Source organism: Nerophis lumbriciformis, linkage group LG25 (genome assembly GCF_033978685.3).
Source record: "Nerophis lumbriciformis linkage group LG25, RoL_Nlum_v2.1, whole genome shotgun sequence".
NCBI classification, from domain to species: Eukaryota; Metazoa; Chordata; class Actinopteri; order Syngnathiformes; family Syngnathidae; genus Nerophis; species Nerophis lumbriciformis.
Window position 1 is genome coordinate 7,132,501 of NC_084572.2, and position 25,854 is coordinate 7,158,354.

Below are 25,854 nucleotides of genomic sequence, written 5' to 3' on the forward strand. Positions count from 1 at the left end.
CTGAAAGAAGCCTTGTGATTGTTCCATCTGGTTTTAAACTCTCCCTCGGTTAATCCTACATATGTGTCGGATGTGTTAATGTCCAGACAGAGCGACCCCAAAACCAACAAAGGCTGCAACTGCCGCAAGAAACCTGATTGCCCTCTCAACGGGGGGTGCTTACGAACATCAGTTGTCTACCAATCTAAGGTAACACGCAAGGACATTAACACATCTGACACATATGTAGGATTAACCGAGGGAGAGTTTAAAACCAGATGGAACAATCACAAGGCTTCTTTCAGGAACCAAAACCTGCGGAATACCACAGAACTCAGCAAACACATTTGGGACCTCAAAGACAATAATGTTGAATATTCAATAACATGGCAAATTCTTGCATCCAGCACACCTTACAATAGTGGTAATAAAAGATGCAACCTATGCTTGAAAGAGAAACTGTTTATTATTTACCGTCCAGACCTGTCATCCCTCAACAAGCGCAGCGAAATTGTAACAACATGCCGCCATAGACGGAAACACCTCCTAGGTAACACATGAGCCAATCACCATGCCCCTAGGCCAGCCTGTACCCACCCACTCTGTGCCCTATATAAACCATGGTATGCGAATGCTCCCATTAAAATCTCCTGACGATTGAGGGTACCCCCTCATGAAACAGGCCTGTAGAGATGAAGTAGTCTTGTGATTTTTTTCCCCACACATACATATATTGCGCTCTACTACGGTATCGAGCACTATTTTTTGGATAACCTTATTAAGACATATATATATATATATATATATATATATATATATATATATAAATAAAATAAATACTTGAATTTCAGTGTTCATTTACAAACTACAACTCACAAACACTTAAGAGTCAGGCTCCACCATCAGAATGTGTACTTTAACTTATAAAGATCACATAGATATTATTCAGTGAGTCGATTCACCAAAACTAACCTGTTATACAGGAGGAAAAAGCACACAGGACGTTTCAATTGTTCACAGACTGGTCGCGCTCATCAGAATGACAAGACACTTCCGGTCTGCAGGTGATAGCATTCAATTGGGAAGAAACGCCCTACAGCCCCCTACTGACCAATGTGAATACTGATAAATGTGTAATGACAGCTCCAAAAACGAATTCAAACCACAAAATAAAATAAATAAATCAACACAAAAATGTGACACATTATGGGTGGGTCACATATGCATGTACAGTAGATGGCAGTATTGTCCTGTTTAAAAGTGTCACAACATTGCTGTTTACGGCAGACGAACTGCTTTACGGTAGACACTGTTGTTGTGTGTTGTCAACACGTCACTCAGGTCCGCCTGAATTTCGGGAGTTTTTCGGGAGAAAATTTGTCCCGGGAGGTTTTCGGGAGAGGCGCTGAATTTCGGGAGTCTCCCGGAAAATCCGGGAGGGTTGGCAAGTATGATCTACCAAAGCTATGTTTTGCTTACCTTGTCTGAATATGAACAACTTATGAGAAATTCTGGACTCTTTCTGCCACCTTCAAACAAGGCGGATGAACGGGAAACAAATGTGATGCACAGCGTATATAGTATACCATGTGAAATAAATGTAGTTTACACTATAGTGACGTTACCATATTAAAAACCTACAACAGTAAATTGTATAATGCTCATTTACTGCAAGAAAAACTCATCAAAAGTGGTAATAACGGGTATTATAGGAGCGGACATCGTTGTTTACATCCAAGGCAGCCGTCTTTGAAAGCAACAAGGTCCTTTGTGCACAGCAAATGTAGTCCGCGCACTAAATAAAATCCAATCTGAACTGTAAACTGTGAGAATTATATATTTTTAAGTGTTCTTTCTGAATCCATCGTCATGTTTAAAGCAGCTAGTTTTTTGCCTTCTCGTGACCTCCCTGCTTTTATCTTATGTCCGCTAGTAAACTCTTTTTGTCTTACGGGCCCCTGTTTGTTGCTGTTTTGGCCAGTTCCTTATCTGTTTTGAAGAAGCAGCTGCGCTCCTTTTCCTCTACATAAACGGAGTCTTTTTGTTTGGATTTAGACCTCTTGTATATATTTGTATATATTTCATCCATTCATCCGTTCATTTTCAAAATAATCTTACTCATCTCACCATATGAAATATAACTTACTTCACCGAGTATTATTATGGTTTTTTTTATTGTGATTACTGTCGGAGGCAGATATTTACATATATCCGAATTTAAGTTGTACTTCTTTCATTTCTTAGTCATATTTGAAAACAGCTCGTGTTTTCCATTTCTTCTCTTGATGCTCTGTCAGCAAGTAAACTGTGTGTGTTAACCTTGAGTTCTTTGGAATGTATTATGACTAGGGAGACGTTGTGCTTGTATTATGGCTAGGGAGGGGGAAGGAAAGAGGGGTTTTTGGCGTTGGGAAGACAGACCATTTTGGGCGGAGCAATAGAATGTTCTAGGGTTAGACTGGTCTCAAAATGTATATTTGCAAAGCTTTGAAAATATACAACAAAATACCCATTCTGTCTCTGGTGGTTTTTCAACTCAGCTTTAAGTGTCGTAAAGAGCTTGGGAGCGAATTGTGACTTGAATTCCCTGGGAGGAACAACTGGTCCAAAACGCAACATTACTTATGGAGCATATTGTAAATAAATTGAGAATGGGAAGTGAACAAAAGTTTTAGCAACTGTTATGTTTCCAACATGTTGAAAAGAGAAGCTGGAAATTGCTTGCATGTTCCAAATAAACTCAAACGCAACTCAACTCTTCTTCTTAATAAACTAAAGCAGTTTGCTTTTAGGTAATATCGAAACTTATCAGGGCGGTTTACCTATTTTATGGAGGAGTCATAGAACTGGCACCCAAAGTTATAAAAAAAAAGTATTGATTTTGAATCGAGAATCGTTTTGGATCGAGACTGAATCGAATCGTTACCCCCAAGAATCGAATCGATTCCAATCGTGTGGCACCCCAAGATTCCCAGCCCTAGGGGACGCTGTTTCGGGATCCAATACTTCCTTGATATCATGTTTTGTAAGTAATAGTCTTGTTCAGGGAACATTTTCCCTTCTTGGAGGCAAAATGGAACGTCTTTGACAAACTTTGGCCTTGAAGAATGATTCATGTCGAGGTCAAGAAGGAGGCGCACGTGCTCGGCATACACGTCACGTTAACTTTCAGTTTCGATTCCCGCCACGGAGGACAAACGCATGAGAGTCGGGCGACCATTTTAAGCATCTAGGTAACCTTACGTTGAAGGTGACTGTGATTGGATACTCACTTGTCACTCCCAGGTGTCCAATCACAAGTTGTGATTTACGGAAGCAGAAAGTGGCAGTGAAGCCATACCCGGACAGCGGAGAAATAAGCGGTCCTCACTTTTTTAACCAACAATTAGGTGGCAAATATATATTTGTAAGGCCATTTTCAAGAAGGATATTTAAAGAGAAACTTGTGAAACCAGGTCGGCCGACCCCGGAAACAAGTTAAGCTGTCCTGGTGGTGAAATGGTTTGCCTGCCACTTCCACTCCAACCAACCAACTACCAGCGTTACCAATAGCGTTAGAAATGTTTTCACATTCAATATGTTTTTTACTATTATTATAGTTTTGACAGTACCACGTCCGATGCGGGTTCATTGATTTTTAAATGCGCCAAAAAAATAGCCCGTTTTGTACACTAGTGACAACTTGAGGGGATTCAATGCCCAGTAGTACATACAGTCACGATCAAAAGTTTACATACACTTGTAAAGAACATAATGTCATGGCTGTATTGAGTTTTCCTCCAGAAACAAAAATGGAGCTGTCAAAAGTGGTAAAGGAATGGCTAAATCAGGCTAGAATAAAGGTTTTAGAATGGCCTTCCCAAAGTCCTGACTTAAAGGTGTGGACCAGTGTTTTTCAACCACCTCTACATAAGCGAAGTCTTTTTGTTTGGATTTAGACCTCTTGAATATATTTGTATATATTTCATTCATTCGTTCGTTCATTTTCAAAATAATCTTACTCATCTCGCCATATGAAATATAACTTACTTCACCAAGTATTATTATGTTATTTTTTTATTAGTGTGCCGTGAGATAAAGTCTGGTGTGCCTTGGGAGATTATTTAATTTCACATATTTGGGTTAAAAACATTTTTTGCAAAGCAGTAATTATAGTCTGCAAATGATGTGTTGTTGTTGAGTGTCGGTGCTGTCTAGAGCTCGGCAGAGTAACCGTGTAATACTCTTCCATATCAGTAAGTGGCAGCCGGTAGCTAATTGCTTTGTAAAGGCAGGTAAAAAGGTGTATTATGCTTAAACCAAAAATAAACAAAAGGTGAGTGCCGCTAAGAAAAGGCATTGAAGCTTAGGGAAGGCTATGCAGAACGAAAGTAAAACTGAACTGGCTACAAAATAAACAAAAACAGAATGCTGGACGACAGCAAAGACTTACTGTGGAGCAAAGACGGCGTCCACAATGTACATCCGAACATGACATGACTATCAACAATGTCCCCACAAAGAAGAATAAAAACAACTGAAATATTCTTGATTGCTAAAACAAAGTAGATGCGGGAAACATAAGACATGAAACTGCTACAGGAAAATACCAAAAAAAGAGAAAAAGCCACCAAAATAGGAGCGCAAGACAAGAAGTAAAACACTACACACAGGAAAACAGCAAAAAACTCCAAATAAGTCAGGGGGTGATGTGACAGTACACCTACTTTGAGACAAGAGCTATAGTGATGCATGCTTGGTTATGCTTTAAATTCATATCCAACAATTGCGACAACAACTTTTTACTGTCAACTGAGTTTATGATTTCTGCTGGTGGTGTGCCTCCGGATTTTTTCAACGCAAAAAAATGTGCCTTGGCTCAAAAAAGGTTGAAAAACACTGGTGTGGACAATGCTGAAGAAACAAGTCCATGTCAACACATTTAGCTGAACTGCACCAATTTAGTGGCGCCTTATTGCAGGTAAACTTGCCAAGGGACATGTAAGCAAATATTAACATTGCTGTATGTATACTTTTGACCCTCACATTTTCAGTAGAGCCATAATAAATTCATAAAAGAAGCAAACTTCATGAATGTTTTTTGTGAGCAACAAGTATGTGCTCCAATCACTACATCACAAAAAATAAGAAATGATTGGAAACTCCAGACAGCCATGACATGATGTTCTTTACACGTGTATGTACACTTTTGACCACCAATGTATATACGCGCACATACATATATATACACACACACACACATACATATACTGTATATACACACACATATACACACTTACATACATATATACACATACATACATACTAGAGATGCGCGGATAGGCAATTATTTCACCCGCAACCGCATCACAAAAGTCGTCAACCATCCGCCATCCACCCAACCAACATTTTATCAAAACCACACCCGCCCGCACCCGCCCGTTGTTATATATCTAATATAGACGATGCAAGGCATTAGTGAGGTTAGAAAGCTTTTGCCTGTTAAAGAAAGGAGACTGATCCAATTACAGCAGAGACATTCAATGCGTGCCACGCATTAATATCTATTGGCCATGCGTTAGTGGCTAAGAGATATTAATGTGTGATAATATTATTGATCATTATTATAGTATTATTGTCATTTCCATTAAGAAAGTGTTGACTATTGTTGCCAATGCCCTCAGATAGTGCGTTCCTCACACTTTGTGTGCGCAGTTGCAGCAAGCAGAACGAGGCTTTTAAGAAGTTAAAAAAATGTTTTAGAAAAACTAGGCCTATATTTTCGTTAGGTAAAAAAAATGTTCTGAATTTATTTCAATGAATATTAACTTGTTAACGTTATAATGCTCAAATAGGGACGAGGGCGGGGTGCACAGTGAAGCAGTGAACAATTTCGCGACAAAGATGAACCTTTATTGATTGATCTGCAGCCATGACAAAATATCAGACAATCTCCATTGTCAACGACAGGCAGGAAAATAAAGATAAACACATAGCCTATGTTCTAGGCATAGGCATAGGCTCATACGTTTTTAAGTTGAAATAAAAAAATAAATAAAAAATGTGCCTCATAAGCCTTAGGCTGTCAATCACGCGCACAAACTTAAATTATACAATAACATATGTATGTCATCTCTATTTAAACAAAAATAAATTAAATAAATAATAATAATAAATGACCTGCAACTTATTGGCCAAGGCAAATAGCTGAAGGGGGGAAATCAAACCCATCAGACTGCACTTTATCATCAAACTTGAATTATAATGAAAATAGACGGTCGCGACAAACAAAGCAGGCTAAATATCCTTACATTGTCGCCAATCGGAGATGCGCTTCACTTGAAAGCGAGGCCAAATAATTATTCACACATAGTATATCTCCAATAGAAAAAAAACACAATAAACAACACAATTGCCTTAATTCCTTTGCATTGTAGTGCGCCCAAACAACACGTAACCATCAAAATTATTTAGCTGACCGAACTCAATATAGGTTGGACATGGGCTTATTTGGTATAGCCTATAGGTAACGTAGACTAATTCGTTTAACATATCCAACCGTATGTCTACTTACTTTTTTTTTTTTTTTAGCACTATGCAGGAATAAAATGGCATCTACAGTGCCAGGATTCATGCGAGAGCGCCTGGCCTCTAAAATGCGCCCTGCTGCGCTGAAGGAGCGCTCACTTGCGCCACTTGTTGCTGGGACGCGGTGCCATCTTTTTCTTTTTTTCTTCTTCTTCTGTAGTGTTGTGCTGTGCTGCAGTGCCTGATGAACAATTGACTGTTTCAAAGAGTGCTGCTCGTTTTTCGTATGTGGGTAACAACATTTAACTATGTATATATATTTCCGAATTGGTTCAACCGCCAACCGCCCGCATCTATTTAAAATCTATTTTTACCCGCCCGACCCGCGGTTTATCTGCGGACTCCGCGGTTGTGTCCGCAAACCGCGCATCTCTAATACATACACATTATTATACTGTACATATATATATATATATATATATATATATATATATATATATATATATATATATATATATATATGTATGTGTGGGAAAAAAATCACAAGACTATTTCATCTCTACAGGCCTGTTTCATGAGGGGTTCCCTCAATCATCAGGAGATTTTAACGCCGCAAGAAACCTGATTGCCCTCTCAACGGGGGGTGCTTACAAACATCAGTTGTTTACCAATCTAAGGTAACACGCAAGGACATTAACACATCCAACACATATGTAGGATTAACCGAGGGAGAGTTTAAAACCAGATGGAACAATCACAAGGCTTCTTTCAGGAACCAAAACCTGCGGAATACCACAGAACTCAGCAAACACATTTGGGACCTCAAAGACAATAATGTTGAATATTCAATAACATGGCAAATTCTTGCATCCAGCACACCTTACAATAGTGGTAATAAAAGATGCAACCTATGCTTGAAAGAGAAACTGTTTATTATATACCGTCCAGACCTGTCATCCCTCAACAAGCGCAGCGAAATTGTATCAGCATGCCGCCACAGACGGAAACACCTCCTAGGCAACACATGAGCCAATCACCACGCCCCTATGCCAGCCTGTACCCACCCACTCTGTGCCCTATATAAACCATGGTATGTGAATGCTCCCATTAAAATCTCCTGATGATTGAGGGAACCCCTCATGAAACAGGCCTGTAGAGATGAAATAGTCTTGTGATTTTTTTCCCACACATACATATATTGCGCTCTACTACGGTATCGAGCACTATTTTTTGGATAACCTTATTAAGACATATATATATATATATATATATATATATACATATATATATATATATATATATATATACATATACATATATACATATATATATATATACATGACTGTTTTTTCAAACATTTTTATGACTGGTCACCGAGACCAAACTTCAGGAGAGTCTTAAAGGTAAAACTAATCCATAAATAGTATTGATTTTGAAAGTGAAAAATATCAAAATGGCCCCCGCATGTTTTCATTTTTCAGCTTGTGGCCCTCAGTGGAAGAAGTTTGGACACCCCTGATATATTGACATACCGCCCAAATAATAAAACCCCAACTGTAAAAGTTTGGACACCCCTGATATATTGACATACCACCCAAATAATAAAACCCAAACTGTAAATGTGTTTCTGTGTAGTATTTTTCAAGCTGTGGTGACATAAATGATGGTATTTTGAGAGGTATTTATTGAAGTGGGACTAAGCAAGACATCGCTGAAGGCCAAGGTGGGACCAGGTACCATACCTGCCAACTTTTGAAATCAGAAAAACCTAGTAGCCAGGGTCCAGGGGCCGCAGGCCCCGGTAGGTCCAGGACAAAGTCCTGGTGGGGGGTTCAGGTTCGCCCCCCGACGCAAAATGATTATTAGCATTCAGACAGGTTAAAATGTTGCTAAAACCATCACTTTTCTATCAGTCACAGTGACTTTTCAAAACAAAAATTTTACAGCAAAAATCATATGGGTTGATTGACATGTTTATTCTGTAAGCTAACTTCAATAAAGTTTGAAATTATTTTGACAGTTAATGCCAGTTATCATGTCAACCTTTCACAAGACTTCAATTTGTTAATTGAAAGTATAAACAGTATAAACACTTTTTACAGTAAACAAATGGTAAAACAGTACTAAACAATTCCATAAAAAAAAGAATTGGTGTCATTATTAACTTTCTGTCCAAGCTTGTATAATCTACTGCCTTGTTCAATTGTAAAAAATATTCTGTGCCTAAAATTCACATTTCTATCACAATTATCATACTGTAAACATGGTAAGCTAACTTCATTAAAATTAATAGTCCTGTCAATAGCATGGAATTACAATTCAAATGTCGTTTTTTTGTAAGCCTTTCAAAAGAATTCAAAATATGAAAAATTAATGAAAATTAATTTAAGCCATCAGACACTTGAAAAGTGGCACATCACATCTCTAATGTAATCATTTGAACTTTTCAACAGAAATAGCACTGCAAAAATATTAAGGACATACTTCTGTATTTTGGTAGTTATGCTGTCAACATTTAACAAGATTTCTTCAACTTGGACTTGAAAGCATAAATAGTATAAACACTTTTAACAGTATAACAGTACTAAACAATTCCAATAGATAACATTGGTGTCATTACCTTTTTGTGGCTAAAATCCAAATTTAGCAACGGCATTAGACTTGTGGTTTTTTGTCCCAACGTGGTCTTTTACATCACTAATTCCTCCGTGTCCGATCGAAAAATCTTGTCTGCACAAGGTGCAATTCGCGTAGTTTTCACCCTTTTTGGAACGGATAATTATTCCCGGATAGGCTTTTGAATATTCTTCACGGAATGACTGCAGTTTTCTTTTCGGTTTAAGACTCGTTTGCGATTTTTCTCCGGCTGATTCCATGATCGTTCGCTCGTTTGGAAACAATGGCAACTGCTGCCTCGTGCTTGGCAGGGGTGCTATAAATAGCCTCGCGCATGGCATTCGGAATGGCTCGATAGGAAGTTACGGGAAGCAGTGTCGATTGTCATTGTTGTTACGCGATTTCGTGAATAAAACTTTAAAATTAATTAATGAAAAACCGTATTTTTTATCACTGCAACCGTAACCCGGAATAGGTTGATGAAAACCGTACTAATTACGGGAAAACCGGAGTAGTTGGCAGGTATGAGGTACCATCTCCTCGTATAGAAACACGCCCAGGGCTCCCACTACTTCGGCGTTATGATTTTTTTGCTGTTTGTATCTGCCACATGTGGGAAATAATGCATACCTTTCCCTGGTGGAAAAAGGGTCGGGGACCCCTGCTTTAGATTTGGACAGACTTAGAACTAAAGTTCTAAGTCTTTTTAATACTCTGTCTCCGTGGCAACCAAAGATGGACTCTGCATGAGGGTGTGCACACACGCTGTGGTGTCGGAGATGCAAACCTTGCAGCAGGAAGGAACAAACTTGTCGGTGTGCTCGTTCACAAAGACGTTGATCCCGGCCTGGACCATGGCCCGCTGCAGCTGGGCCGCACTCATCCAGCGGTCAAAGAGGTCCGCCAGGCCCACGTCTCGCTCCGACTGCAGCATGCACAGGTTCCCCTGGAGAGAACACTATACTTATTTACCACAGCTCCTCCGCCGTGTCTCGCCAACCGCGGTCCCACCTTGACGGTGATGCTGAGGTCCATGAGCGCCCCCTGGATGCTGAAGCGAGCCGAGTCCTGGCCCAGCGGCCGCAGCTCCCAGCTGCGGAAGGGAAAATTGGCGTAGGTGTGCAGCATGAGCACAAAAGGGTAGAGGGACTCCATCCTGAAGGAGAGCGTGCCCTCCTCCTGGTTGAGACAGAAGTCGCTGATGCCGTCTGTCCTCCAGTGCTTCTCTGAGGGAAACATGCTCCTCATTATTTGGACATTCAGGAGATTTTGTGCCATTAAAAACACATATTTGCTCCAAATGACAAAAATGTCCCATAAAATGCCATTTTTGAGCCCTCGTGTATCTTAACATAAACTCATGCAGTCTTTTTTTTACTTTATTAACATGAAAAGTGAAGTGAATTATATTTATATAGCGCTTTTTTTCTAGTGACTCACTACATAGTGAAAGCCAATATAACAGTATTTTATTGACATATTTAAAAAAAAACAATTTGAATAATAAAAAATAAAATAAAAAGTAAAAAAATTGAATATTTTACCAAAGTATTTTGTCAAAATCCCACAAATATTAATATTTGATAGATATATATTACAAATTAACTAAAAAAAAAATAGAAATAAGATTGGAAAAAAAAGAATAAAAACAAATTAGGAAATAAAAAAAATACATAAAAAATATATTAATATAGAATATTTTACAATAGTTGTTAGGAACCTGACATTTTTCATCATTCTGCCATTTAAAGGGTTAAACTTCTGCAAATATAATTAGTATTTTATAGACATATACATCAATCTGAAGTAGTTTTAAAATATTGACTCATTTAAAGTGTGGGAAAAAAATAGTAATAATACCGGTAATATAGAATCATTTTCAGTATTTTATGGAATGTTACATTTTTCATCACACTGGCATTTAAAGGTTTAAAATCCTGCAAGCTAAATTAGTATTTTATTGACATTTAAAAAAAAAAAATTGAATAGTAATAATAAATGTATAAAAATATAGAATATTTTACAAAAGTATTTTGTTAAAATTCCACAAATATTAATATTTTATATATATATATATATATATATATATATATATATATATATATATATATATATATATATATATATATATATATATAACATAAACTCATGCAGTCTTTTTTTACTTTATTAACATGAAAAGTGAAGTGAATTATATTTATATAGCGCTTTTTTTCTAGTGACTCACTACATAGTGAAAGCCAATATAACAGTATTTTATTGACATATTTAAAAAAAAAAAAAAATTGAATAATAAAAAATAAAATAAAAAGTAAAAAAATAGAATATTTTACCAAAGTATTTTGTCAAAATCCCACAAATATTAATATTTGATAGATATATATTACAAATTAACTAAAAAAAAATAGAAATAAGATTGAAAAAAAAAAGAATAAAAACAAATTAGGAAATAAAAAAAATACATAAAAAATATATTAATATAGAATATTTTACAATAGTTGTTAGGAACCTGACATTTTTCATCATTCTGCCATTTAAAGGGTTAAACTTCTGCAAATATAATTAGTATTTTATAGACATATACATCAATCTGAAGTAGTTTTAAAATATTGACTCATTTAAAGTGTGGAAAAAAAATAGTAATAATACCGGTAATATAGAATCATTTTCAGTATTTTATGGAATGTTACATTTTTCATCACACTGGCATTTAAAGGTTTAAAATCCTGCAAGCTAAATTAGTATTTTATTGACATTTAAAAAAAAAAAATTGAATAGTAATAATAAATGTATAAAAATATAGAATATTTTACAAAAGTATTTTGTTAAAATTCCACAAATATTAATATTTTATATATATATATATATATATATATATATATATATATATATATATATATATATATATATATATATATATATATAACATAAACTCATGCAGTCTTTTTTTACTTTATTAACATGAAAAGTGAAGTGAATTATATTTATATAGCGCTTTTTTTCTAGTGACTCACTACATAGTGAAAGCCAATATAACAGTATTTTATTGACATATTTAAAAAAAAAAAAAATTGAATAATAAAAAATAAAATAAAAAGTAAAAAAATAGAATATTTTACCAAAGTATTTTGTCAAAATCCCACAAATATTAATATTTGATAGATATATATTACAAATTAACTAAAAAAAAATAGAAATAAGATTGAAAAAAAAAAGAATAAAAACAAATTAGGAAATAAAAAAAATACATAAAAAATATATTAATATAGAATATTTTACAATAGTTGTTAGGAACCTGACATTTTTCATCATTCTGCCATTTAAAGGGTTAAACTTCTGCAAATATAATTAGTATTTTATAGACATATACATCAATCTGAAGTAGTTTTAAAATATTGACTCATTTAAAGTGTGCAAAAAAGTAATAGTAATAATACCGGTAATATAGAATCATTTTCAGTATTTTATGGAATGTTACATTTTTCATCACACTGGCATTTAAAGGTTTAAAATCCTGAAAGCTAAATTAGTATTTTATTGACATTTAAAAAAAAAAAAATTGAATAGTAATAATAAATGTATAAAAATATAGAATATTTTACAAAAGTATTTTGTTAAAATTCCACAAATATTAATATTTCATATATATATATATATATATATATATATATATATATATATATATATATATATATATAAAACATAAACTCATGCAGTCTTTTTTTACTTTATTAACATGAAAAGTGAAGTGAATTATATTTATATAGCGTTTTTTTTCTAGTGACTCACTACATAGTGAAAGCCAATATAACAGTATTTTATTGACATATTTAAAAAAAAAAAAATTGAATAATAAAAAATAAAATAAAAAGTAAAAAAATAGAATATTTTACCAAAGTATTTTGTCAAAATCCCACAAATATTAATATTTGATAGATATATATTACAAATTAACTTAAAAAAAAATAGAAATAAGATTGAAAAAAAAAGAATAAAAACAAATTAGGAAATAAAAAAAATACATAAATATATTAATATAGAATATTTTACAATAGTTGTTAGGAACCTGACATTTTTCATCATTCTGCCATTTAAAGGGTTAAACTTCTGCAAATATAATTAGTATTTTATAGACATATACATCAATCTGAAGTAGTTTTAAAATATTGACTCATTTAAAGTGTGGAAAAAAATAGTAATAATACCGGTAATATAGAATAATTTTCAGTATTTTATGGAATGTTACATTTTTCATCACACTGGCATTTAAAGGTTTAAAATCCTGCAAGCTAAATTAGTATTTTATTGACATTTAAAAAAAAAAAATTGAATAGTAATAATAAATGTATAAAAATATAGAATACTTTACAAAAGTATTTTGTTAAAATTCCACAAATATTAATATTTTATTTATATATATATATATATATATATATATATATATATATATATATATATATATATAACATAAACTCATGCAGTCTTTTTTTACTTTATTAACATGAAAAGTGAAGTGAATTATATTTATATAGCGCTTTTTTTCTAGTGACTCACTACATAGTGAAAGCCAATATCTAAGTTACATTTAAACCAATGTGGGTGGCACTGGGAGCAGGTGGCTAAAGTGTCTTGCCCAAGGACACAATGGCAGTGACTAGGATGGCAGAAGCTGGGATCGAACCTGGAACCCTCAAGTTGCTGGCACGGCCGCTCTACCAACCGAGCAATACTGCCCCGAAAATAATGTTGCTGCCATCATTGAACCTTCTTTGGGCCTAATATTTATAAATACTCTTTCAAATGTAACATTCTTACTATTATTAATACATAAAGTAATATATACAGGCCTTTAAAGGGTGCCACAAATATATTTAGTATTTATTGTAATATATTTATTGAATATTTATTGCAATATATTGTAATTGTAACATTTAAAGAGTTAACATAACAATTAAATTAGCATTTTATAAACATGTATAAAAAATAAAAATAAATTATAAAATAATAAAGATGTATAATATAATAATATAACTGAATTTTTCACAGCATTTTTTAAAATCTTGACATTTTTGCCAGGCTGGCATTTAAAGTGTTAAAACCACACAAATATAATTAGTATTTGACAGACGTATACAAAATATGTATAATGATTTAAAAATATATATTAAACAATGAAGATATATAGAAATATATTATTATAGAATATTTTATAGCCCTTTTTAGGAACCTGGCCTTTTTTTGTCAGTCTGGCATTTAAAGGGTTAAATCACACAATTGTAATATTTGGTAGACAGTGTTTATATAAAAAATATTATTTTAAGAAAGTATGGTCAATAATAAAGGTGTATAAAAACACATGAATATAGAAAATATATTAAAGCAGTTTTAAGAACCTGGCATTTAAAGGGTTAAAGTCACACAACTATAATTAGCATTTGATAAGCATATAAAAAAAAACTTTATAAAACATATATTAAACAGATGCATAAAAATTTAGGAATATAAAATATTTTATAGCAGTTTGTAGGAACCTAGCCTCTTTTGTCATTGTGGCATTTAGAGGGTTAAAATCACACAACAGTAATATTTGATGGACAGTATTTAGACAAAAATATTACTTTAAGAAAATATGTTAAATAATAAAGTTGTATAAAAACACAAATATAGAAAATATATTAGAGCAGTTTAAAAAATCTGACATTTTTTTGTCATGCTGGCATATAAAGAGATTAAAATCACACAAATATAATTAGTATTTGATAGACATATAGTACATAAAAAATGTATTATTTAAAAAAATTAATGTTAAATGATCAAATACAAAACAATCTATGAATATAGAAAATATATTACAGCATTTTTTAGAAACCTGACATTTAAAGAGTTAAAATTGCACAAATATAGTTAGTATTTGATTGACATATTGTACATAAAAAATAATTTTAAAAACATGATAGTAAATATACAAAATATTTTAGAGCATTTTTTGTCATGCTGGCATTTAAAGGATTGAAATCACACATGTATAATTAGTATTTGATAGACATACTGTATAAAAAAAATTTTTATATTATAAGAAAATATGTTCAACAATAAAATATATTAAAATACATGAATATAGAAAATATACAGTTTTTAGAAACCATTACATTTTTTGTCATGCTGGCATGTAAAGGGTTACAATTACACAAATATAATTAGTATTTTATTGACATATTAAAAAAAAAAAATATTGAATAATAAAAAATAAAATAAAAAGTAAAAAAAAATAGAATATTTTACCAAAGTATTTTGTCAAAATCCCACAAATATTAATATTTGATAGATATATATTACAAATTAACTATAAAAAAAAATAGAAATAAGATTGAAAAAAAAAAAAGAATAAAAACAAATGAGGAAATAAAAAAAATACATAAAAAACATATTAATATAGAATATTTTACAATAGTTGTTAGGAACCTGACATTTTTCATCATTCTGCCATTTAAAGGGTTAAACTTCTGCAAATATAATTAGTATTTTATAGACATATACATCAATCTGAAGTAGTTTTAAAATATTGACTCATTTAAAGTGTGGAAAAAAATAGTAATAATACCGGTAATATAGAATCATTTTCAGTATTTTATGGAATGTTACATTTTTCATCACACTGGCATTTAAAGGGTTAAAATCCTGCAAGCTAAATTAGTATTTTATTGACATTTAAAAAAAAAAAATTGAATAGTAATAATAAATGTATAAAAATATAGAATATTTTACAAAAGTATTTTGTTAAAATTCCACAAATATTAATATTTTATATATATATATATATATATATATATATATATATATATATATATATATATATATATATATATATATATATATATATATATATATATATAAATGATAAATGGGTTGTACTTGTATAGCGCTTTTCTACCTTCAAGGTACTCAAAGCGCTTTGACACTACTTCCACATATATATATATATATATATATATATATATATATATATATATATATATATATATATATATATATATATATATATATATATATATATATATATATATATATATATATATATATATGTATATATATATATAACAAAGTAATTACCAAAAATATATATTAGAAATAAGATAAACAATTTATGAATATAAATTAGAAAATTAAAAAATACATAAAAGATATATTAATATAGAATATTTTACAGTAGTTTTTTAGGAACCTGACATTTTTCATCATTCTGCCGTTTAAAGGGTTAAAATCCTGCAAATATAATTTAAGTAGTTTTAAAATATTGACTCATTTAAAGTGTGAAAAAAATATTAATAATAATAACATAGAAAAATGTTTCAGTATTTTATGGAATGTTACATTTTTCATCACACTGGCATTTAAAGGTTTAAAATCCTGCAAGCTAAATTAGTATTTTATTGACATTTAAAAAAAAAAAATTGAATAGTAATAATAAATGTATAAAAATATAGAATATTTTACAAAAGTATTTTGTTAAAATTCCACAAATATTAATATTTTATATATATATATATATATATATATATATATATATATATATATATATATATATATATATATATATATATATATATATATATATATATATATATATATATATATATATATATAACAAAGTAATTACCAAAAAAATATATTAGAAATAAGATAAACAATTTATGAATATAAATTAGAAAATAAAAAAATACATAAAAGATATATTAATATAGAATATTTTACAGTAGTTTTTTAGGAACCTGACATTTTTCATCATTCTGCCGTTTAAAGGGTTAAAATCCTGCAAATATAATTTAAGTAGTTTTAAAATATTGACTCATTTAAAGTGTGGAAAAAATATTAATAATAATAACATAGAAAAATGTTTCAGTATTGTATGACATGTTCTATTTTTCATCATACTGGCATTTAAGTGGTTAAGCTCTCGCAAATATAATTCATATTTTAAAAGGTTTCATTGGTGGGGAATATATTAGTTGTGTCTGTGCTACCTGCTGCAAGCCAGCGCCCCACTTGAGGGGGTTCCAGGAAGAAAAGATTGTCTGGGAGGGGGACGGACACTGAGACCAGGAAGGAGTTAGCGTCTTCTTCCTCCGTTGGATCGCACGTTTCAATGGTGTATTGGAACGCTTGCAGGCCCGCCTCTAAAAGCTGGTCACAAGCATGTCAAGTTACAGGAAAATATGGAAAATCTCCTGGCAAAATGATAAGAAATGTGGCTTTTTCACATCATAATAACTCATCTACTCCATTTGATACAGTTTTATATATTTTATGGATGTTATACATAGTCAGGTTTCTTTCCGAGGAACCCTGAAATATTGTCAACATCACGTAGATAATCGATGAGTCATTTTTCAAGATGACTAACCTCATTTCTTCCTGGATGTTACAGAAAGTATGAGAATGTGTGAGCTGCTGCCTGATCTTCTTTACTTACATGTCAGTAAAGAATCACACAAATACAATTAGCATTTATTTGATAGATATACTGTATATAAAAATGTAATTATTTGAGAAAAAAGTTAAAATATATACAGGTAAAAGCCAGTAAATTAGAATATTTTGAAAAACTTGATTTACTTCAGTAATTGCATTCAAAAGGTGTAACTTGTACATTATATTTATTCATTGCACACAGACTGATGCATTCAAATGTTTATTTCATTTAATTTTGATGATTTGAAGTGGCAACAAATGAAAATCCTAAATTCCGTGTGTCACAAAATTAGAATATTACTTAAGGCTAATACAAAAAAGGGATTTTTAGAAATGTTGGCCAACTGAAAAGTATGAAAATGAACAATATGAGCATGTACAATACTCAATACTTGGTTGGAGCTCCTTTTGCCTCAATTACTGCGTTAATGCGGCGTGGCATGGAGTCGATGAGTTTCTGGCACTGCTCAGGTGTTATGAGAGCCCAGGTTGCTCTGATAGTGGCCTTCAACTCTTCTGCGTTTTTGGGTCTGGCATTCTGCATCTTCCTTTTCACAATACCCCACAGATTTTCTATGGGGCTAAGGTCAGGGGAGTTGGCGGGCCAATTTAGAACAGAAATACCATGGTCCGTAAACCAGGCACGGGTAGATTTTGCGCTGTGTGCAGGCGCCAAGTCCTGTTGGAACTTGAAATCTCCATCTCCATAGAGCAGGTCAGCAGCAGGAAACATGAAGTGCTCTAAAACTTGCTGGTAGACGGCTGCGTTGACCCTGGATCTCAGGAAACAGAGTGGACCGACACCAGCAGATGACATGGCACCCCAAACCATCACTGATGGTGGAAACTTTACACTAGACTTCAGGCAACGTGGATCCTGTGCCTCTCCTGTCTTCCTCCAGACTCTGGGACCTCGATTTCCAAAGGAAATGCAAAATTTGCATGGTTGGGTGATGGTTTGGGGTGCCATGTCATCTGCTGGTGTCGGTCCACTCTGTTTCCTGAGATCCAGGGTCAACGCAGCCGTCTACCAGCAAGTTTTAGAGCACTTCATGCTTCCTGCTGCTGACCTGCTCTATGGAGATGGAGATTTCAAGTTCCAACAGGACTTGGCGCCTGCACACAGCGCAAAATCTACCCGTGCCTGGTTTACGGACCATGGTATTTCTGTTCTAAATTGGCCCGCCAACTCCCCTGACCTTAGCCCCATAGAAAATCTGTGGGGTATTGTGAAAAGGAAGATGCAGAATGCCAGACCCAAAAACGCAGAAGAGTTGAAGGCCACTATCAGAGCAACCTGGGCTCTCATAACACCTGAGCAGTGCCAGAAACTCATCGACTCCATGCCACGCCGCATTAACGCAGTAATTGAGGCAAAAGGAGCTCCAACCAAGTATTGAGTATTGTACATGCTTATATTTTTCATTTTCATACTTTTCAGTTGGCCAACATTTCTAAAAATCCCTTTTTTGTATTAGCCTTACGTAATATTCTAATTTTGTGACACACGGAATTTTGGATTTTCATTTGTTGCCACTTCAAATCATCAAAATGAAATGAAATAAACATTTGAATGCATCAGTCTGTGTGCAATGAATAAATATAATGTACAAGTTACACCTTTTGAATGCAATTACTGAAATAAATCAAGTTTTTCAAAATATTCTAATTTACTGGCTTTTACCTGTATATATATATTTTTTTTTTAAATATAGAACATTTTAAAATATACATAAGAAAACACTGCGGATGGACGTTAGCCGCTAGGTAGCTAGCCATGTCTTAAAGCACCTCTTCCTGAGGGTGTTTCAGTGTTATAACTTCACCTTTATCTTTACTTTTTACATCAAAATGCGTCCGTTCTCCCTTTTCTGTCTACACACTGTGTGTGCTTGTAAGTACTCTGTGTGTGTGCGCTGCCCAACATGCTCCTCTGCTCATAAAACCAGCAATAAAAAAGGCAGATACCGATACGAGTCAAAAAGCCAAATATCGGCATAGAAGAGAGCAACCTTCCCGATGTTTACCTTCCGGATCTCCCAGCCCTTGACTTGATGCGCCTGCGGCGGCAGGTGGAAGACTTCGCAGTAGAAGACCCCGCCCAGGGTGGTGTACTGCATCAGGTCCACCACGTGGGGGTCCGGGCCGGCGTCCTCCGCGGCCTCCTGCGGGGGAGGGGGAGTGGAGGCGGCTGGAAAGTGGAACACACCTGTGAGAAGGTATTTGGACGCAAACAGGTGTCAGGCTTACCCGTAATGGTCTCTATTTGGGTCTGGATCTGGCTGTCTCCATCCTCGGGGTGTGGGGCGCTGCTTTTTGACAGCTGGCTTTCAGAGTCCTGCAATGGAGGCACATACTGTACATACTGTACATACTGTACGTACACAGCATGCGAGGATACCTGTGCCTTCATCCCCTCAGTCTCATTAGTGGGTGTCTTCTCATCCTCCACGGTCTCATGCTGCTGCTGAGCCCCCGCCTCCTCCTGGTTCTCCTTGGCCTCCTCCTGGTTCTCCGTGGCCTCCCCCTGCTCGGGTGGAACCTCCTCCGCCTTGCTGAGAGAGCTGGGGGCCCCCGAGACCAAGGCGGCGTGAAGCCTTCTCCAAAGGTGTGTGTGCTAAAAGGGAGATGGGACCCACCTGACGGGGGGCAGCGGCATGGTCATGTGGGTCATTCTGGACAGGATGGACAAATGGTCGTAGCGGGTGTAGAGGATCCGCACGGCGATGTCGCTCCCTGCCAGCTGCTTGGTCAGCTCAAAGCCCATGCCCACCTCCCCGAAGTTCAAGTATTTGAACCTGAAAGACCACAGCACAACCCAACAAGTCCTTTGCACCCACGGATGACCATTCAAATCACTCAAATATTATTCGTAGTAAATAAATATATATGTTAAATAATAAAGATATGAAAAATACATGAATATAGAAGAAAATATGAGAGCAGTTTTAATTAACCTGACATATTTTTTGGTCATGCTGGCATTTAAAGGGTTAAGAATCACACACATTTAATTAGTATTTATTTGATACATATGCTGTATATAAAAATGTAATTCTTTTTTTTTTTTAAAGTTAAAATATATTGCTTTTTTTTTTTAAATATAATAGAAACCTTTTTAAAATATATATAATATATTTTAAATAATAAATGAATGTAGAAAATATTATAAGAACAGTTTTTAGTAAGCTGACATGTTTTTTAGTTTTAAAGGGTTAACTCCCACAAATATAATTAGTATTTATTTGATACTTATGCTGTATATAAAAATGTAATTCTTTGAAAAATAAAAGTTAAAATATATAGAATTAAAATATATATATATATATATATATATATATATATATATATATATATATATATATATATATATATATATATATATATATATATATATGTATATATATTGTTTTAAATATATATACAATATTTTAAATAATATATATATATATATATATATATATATATACATACATATATATATATATATATATATATATATATATAATATAATTTTTTTTAAATCTATATAAAATGTTTTTTTTAATATAATAGAAACGTATAAAATATAAAAGAAGAAAAAAAAAATATATATATATATTAAATCTTTTTTTTTTAATTATAACATAAAAAAATGTAAAATGTATATAAAATATTTTAAATAATAAATGAATATAGAAAATATTATAAGAACTGTTTTTAGTAACCTGACATGTTTTTTAGATTTAAAGGGTTAAATCCCACAAATATAGTTCGAAATTAATAGACATACGGTATACAAAATGTTTATTATTTAAAAAATATGTTAAATAATAAAATATATAAAAATACATGAATAAAAACAAATTTTTTTAGAGCAGTTTTTTGTCATGCTGGCTTTTAAAGGGTTAAAATCCCACAAATATAGTCAGTATTAGACAGTTATACTCTATAAAAATAATTACTATTTAAAAAAAATATGAATAATAAAGATATTAAAAAATACATGAATATAGAAAATAATATAAGAGCAGGTTTTCGTAACCTGACATGTTTTTAGATTTAAAGGGTTAAATCGCACAAATATAATTAGTATTTATTTAATAGATATACAGTAAATAAAAAGATATGTTAAATAATAAAGATATGAAAAATACATGAAAATAGAAGAAAATATGAGAGCCGTTTTTAGTAACCTAACTTTTTTTTTTTGGTCATGCTGGCATTTAAAGGGTTAAGAATCACACAAATATAATTAGTATTTATTTGATACATATGCTGTATATAAAAATTTTATTCTTTTGAATTTATTTTTTTTAATTTATTGAGAAAAAAAATGTACAATATAATGTAAAAAATGTTGAAATATATACAAGAACATTTTAAATAATAAATGAACATAGAACATATAAGAGCCGTTTTTAGTAACTTGACATGTTTTTTTAGATTTAAAGGGTTAAATCACAAAAATATAATTAGTAGTAAATAAAAAAAAGGATGTTAAATAATAAAGATATGAAAAATACATGAATATAGAAGAAAATATGACAGCAGTTTTAAATAACCTGACATATTTTGTGGTCATGCTGGCATTTAAAGGTTAAGAATCACACATTTAATTAGTATTAATTTGATACATATGCTGTATAAAAATTTTTATTATTTGAAATAAAAAGTTAAAACATATCGATTTTTTTTAATTTATATTATTTTTTTTTTTTTTAAATATATATCAAATATTTTAAATAATAAATGAATATAGAAAATATTATAAGAACAGTTTTTAGTAACCTGACATGTTTTTTTGTTTTAAAGGGTTAACTCCCACAAATATAATTAGTAGTAAATAAATATATATGTTAAATAATAAAGATATGAAAAATACATGAAAATAGAAGAAAATATGAGAGCCGTTTTTAGTAACCTAACATTTTTTTTTGGTCATGCTGGCATTTAAAGGGTTAAGAATCACACAAATATAATTAGTATTTATTTGATACATATGCTGTATATAAAAATTTAATTCTTTGAATTTTTTTTTTTTTATTTATTGAGAAAAAAAATGTACAATATAATGTAAAAAATGTTGAAATATATATAAGAACATTTTGAATAATAAATGAACATAGAACATATAAGAGCCGTTTTTAGTAACTTGACATGTTTTTTTAGATTTAAAGGGTTAAATCACAAAAATATAATTAGTAGTAAATTAAAAAAAAGGATGTTAAATAATAAAGATATGAAAAATACATGAATATAGAAGAAAATATGACAGCAGTTTTAAATAACCTGACATATTTTGTGGTCATGCTGGCATTTAAAGGTTAAGAATCACACATTTAATTAGTATTAATTTGATACATATGCTGTATAAAAAATTTAATTATTTGAAAAAAAAAGTTAAAACATATCGATTTTTTTAAATTTATATAATATATATATTTTTTAAATATATATCAAATATTTTAAATAATAAATGAATATAGAAAATATTATAAGAACAGTTTTTAGTAAGCTGACGATTTTTTTTGGTCATGCTGGCATTTAAAGGGTTAGGAATCACACAAATATAATTAGTATTTATTTGATACATATGCTGTATACAAAAATGTAATTATTAAAAAAGTTCAAATATATTGCATTTTTTTTAATATATATAATACAAAAAATTTTCAAATATATTGGAAAAAAATGTTTTAATTATAAACTACATTTTTTTTAAATGTATATAAAATATTTTAAATAATAAATGAATATAGAAAATATTATAAGAGCTGTTTTTAGTAACCTGACATGTTTTTTTTAGATTTAAAGGGTTAAATCCCACAAATATAGTTAGTTGTTAATAGACATACGGTATACAAAACGTTTATTATTTAAAGAATATGTTAAATAATAAAATATATAAAAATACATTCATACAATTTTTTTTAGAGCAGTCATGCTGGCATTAAAAGGGTTAAAATCCCACAAATATAGTTAGTATTAGACAATTATACTCTTTAAAAAAATACTATCTAAAAAAAAGTATTTTAAATAATAAAGATATTAAAAAATACATGAATACAGAAAATAATATAAGAACAGTTTTTAGTATGCTGACATGTTTTTTAGTTTTAAATGGTTAACTCCTAAACATATAATTAGTATTTATTTGATAGATATACAGTATATAAAAAGATGTGTTAAATAATAAAAGGTATGAAAAATACATGAATATAGAAGAAAATATAAGAGCACTTTTTAGTAACCTGACATTTTTTTGGTCATGCTGTCATTTAAAGGGTTAAGAATCACCCAAATATAATTAGTATTTATTTGATATATATGCTGTATATAAAAATTTTATTATTTAAAAAAAAAAAGTTAAAATATATATATATTTTATATATATATATATATTTTATATATATATATACATATATATATATATATATATATATATATATATATATATATATATATATATATATATATATAATAGATTTTTTTTAAATGTATATAAAATGCTTTTTTTAATATAATAGAAATGTATAAAATATAAAAATGCAATTATTTGAAGAAAAAAAAAGGAAAAATATATTGAAACTTTTTTTTTAAATTATAACATAAAAAAATGTAAAATGTATATAAAATATTCTAAATAATAAATGAATATAGAAAATATTATAAGAGCTGTTTTTAGTAACCTGACATGTTTTTTAGATTTAAAGGGTTAAATCCCACAAATATAGTTCGAAATTAATAGACATACGGTATACAAAACGTTTATTATTTAAAAAATATGTTAAATAATAAAATATATAAAAATACATGAATAAAAACACATTTTTTAGAGCAGTTTTTTGTCATGCTGGCTTTTAAAGGGTTAAAATCCCACAAATATAGTCAGTATTAGACAGTTATACTCTATAAAAATAATTACTATTTTAAAAAAATATGAATAATAAAGATATAAAAAAATACATGAATATAGAAAATAATATAAGAGCAGGTTTTAGTAACCTGACATGTTTTTAGATTTAAAGGGTTAAATCGCACAAATATAATTAGTATTTATTTAATAGATATACAGTAAATAAAAATATATGTTAAATAATAAAGATATGAAAAATACATGAATATAGAAGAAAATATGAGAGCAGTTTTTAGTAACCTGACATTTTTTTGGTCATGCTGGCATTTAAAGGGTTAAGAATCACCCAAATATAATTAGTATTTATTTGATACATATGCTGTATACAAAAATGTAATTATTTGAAAAAGAAAAAGTTAATATATATTGAAAACATTTTTTTTAAATATGAAAGAAAACATTTTAAAATATATATAAAACATTTTGAATAATAAATAAATATGGAAAATATTATAGGAGCAGTTTTTAGTAACCTGACATGTTTTTTAGATTTAAAGGGTTAAATCACACAAATATGATTTGTATTTGATAGATATACTGTATGTAAAAAATGTATTGTTTTAAAAAAATATGTTTAATAAAAAAATTTAAAAAAATACATGAATATACAAAATATTTTCGAGCGTTTTTTTTTTTGTCATGCTGGCATTTAAAGGGTTAAAATACCACAAATATAGTTAGTATTTGATAGATATACTGTATATAAAAAAAATGGTTTTAAAAAATATGTTTAATGATAAAATATATACAAATACATGAATATACAAAATATTTTTGAGCCGTTTTTGTCATGCTGGCATTTCAAGGGTTAAAATCACACAAAAGTAATTTGTATTTGATAGATATAGAAAATATGTTAAATAATGAAATATATAAAAATACATTATAGAAAATAATCTTAGAGCAATTTTTAGGAACCTGACATGTTTTTGTTGGCATTTAAAGAGTTAAAATCACACAACTATAATTAGTATTTGATTGACATACTGTACATACATAATGAAAATACGATAATAATAAAATATCTAAAATTACATGAATATACAAAATATTAGCGGCATTTAAAGGGTTAAAGGCAAACAAATACAATTAGCATTTGATAGACATACTGTAAATGAAAAAAAAAATATTATTAAAAAAAGTTAAACCATAAAATATATAAAAATACATGAATACAGAACATATATTGTAGCAGGTTTAGGAACATTGTATTTAAAACAAGGGGTTTAAATCACATAAATATATTTAGTATTTGATATACATGTCTAAAGAATATTGAATAAAATATTAAATGATATACATAAATAAATATGGAATACATATAGAATATGTTTTAGTTAAAATCCCACAAATATCATTAGTATTTGATATATATATATATATAT

The 25,854-nt window shown here is 30.6% G+C and overlaps 1 protein-coding gene across 2 annotated transcripts in view; it reads right to left on the reverse strand.

The window, feature by feature from the left end:
- The window catches only part of dnai7 (dynein axonemal intermediate chain 7), a 41,623-nt gene that overhangs the window by 3,537 nt on the left and 12,232 nt on the right, over positions 1 to 25,854 (reverse strand). For both annotated transcript variants that reach the window (XM_072916046.1, XM_061983616.1), the window contains 7 exons: positions 20,211 to 20,369; positions 19,973 to 20,135; positions 19,822 to 19,909; positions 19,599 to 19,762; positions 17,124 to 17,283; positions 10,114 to 10,328; positions 9,890 to 10,048 (listed from right to left, as the gene is read on the reverse strand). In XM_072916046.1, coding sequence (XP_072772147.1) covers positions 9,890 to 10,048; positions 10,114 to 10,328; positions 17,124 to 17,283; positions 19,599 to 19,762; positions 19,822 to 19,909; positions 19,973 to 20,135; positions 20,211 to 20,369 — 1,108 coding nt within the window. The remainder of the gene's footprint in view (positions 1 to 9,889; positions 10,049 to 10,113; positions 10,329 to 17,123; positions 17,284 to 19,598; positions 19,763 to 19,821; positions 19,910 to 19,972; positions 20,136 to 20,210; positions 20,370 to 25,854) is intronic.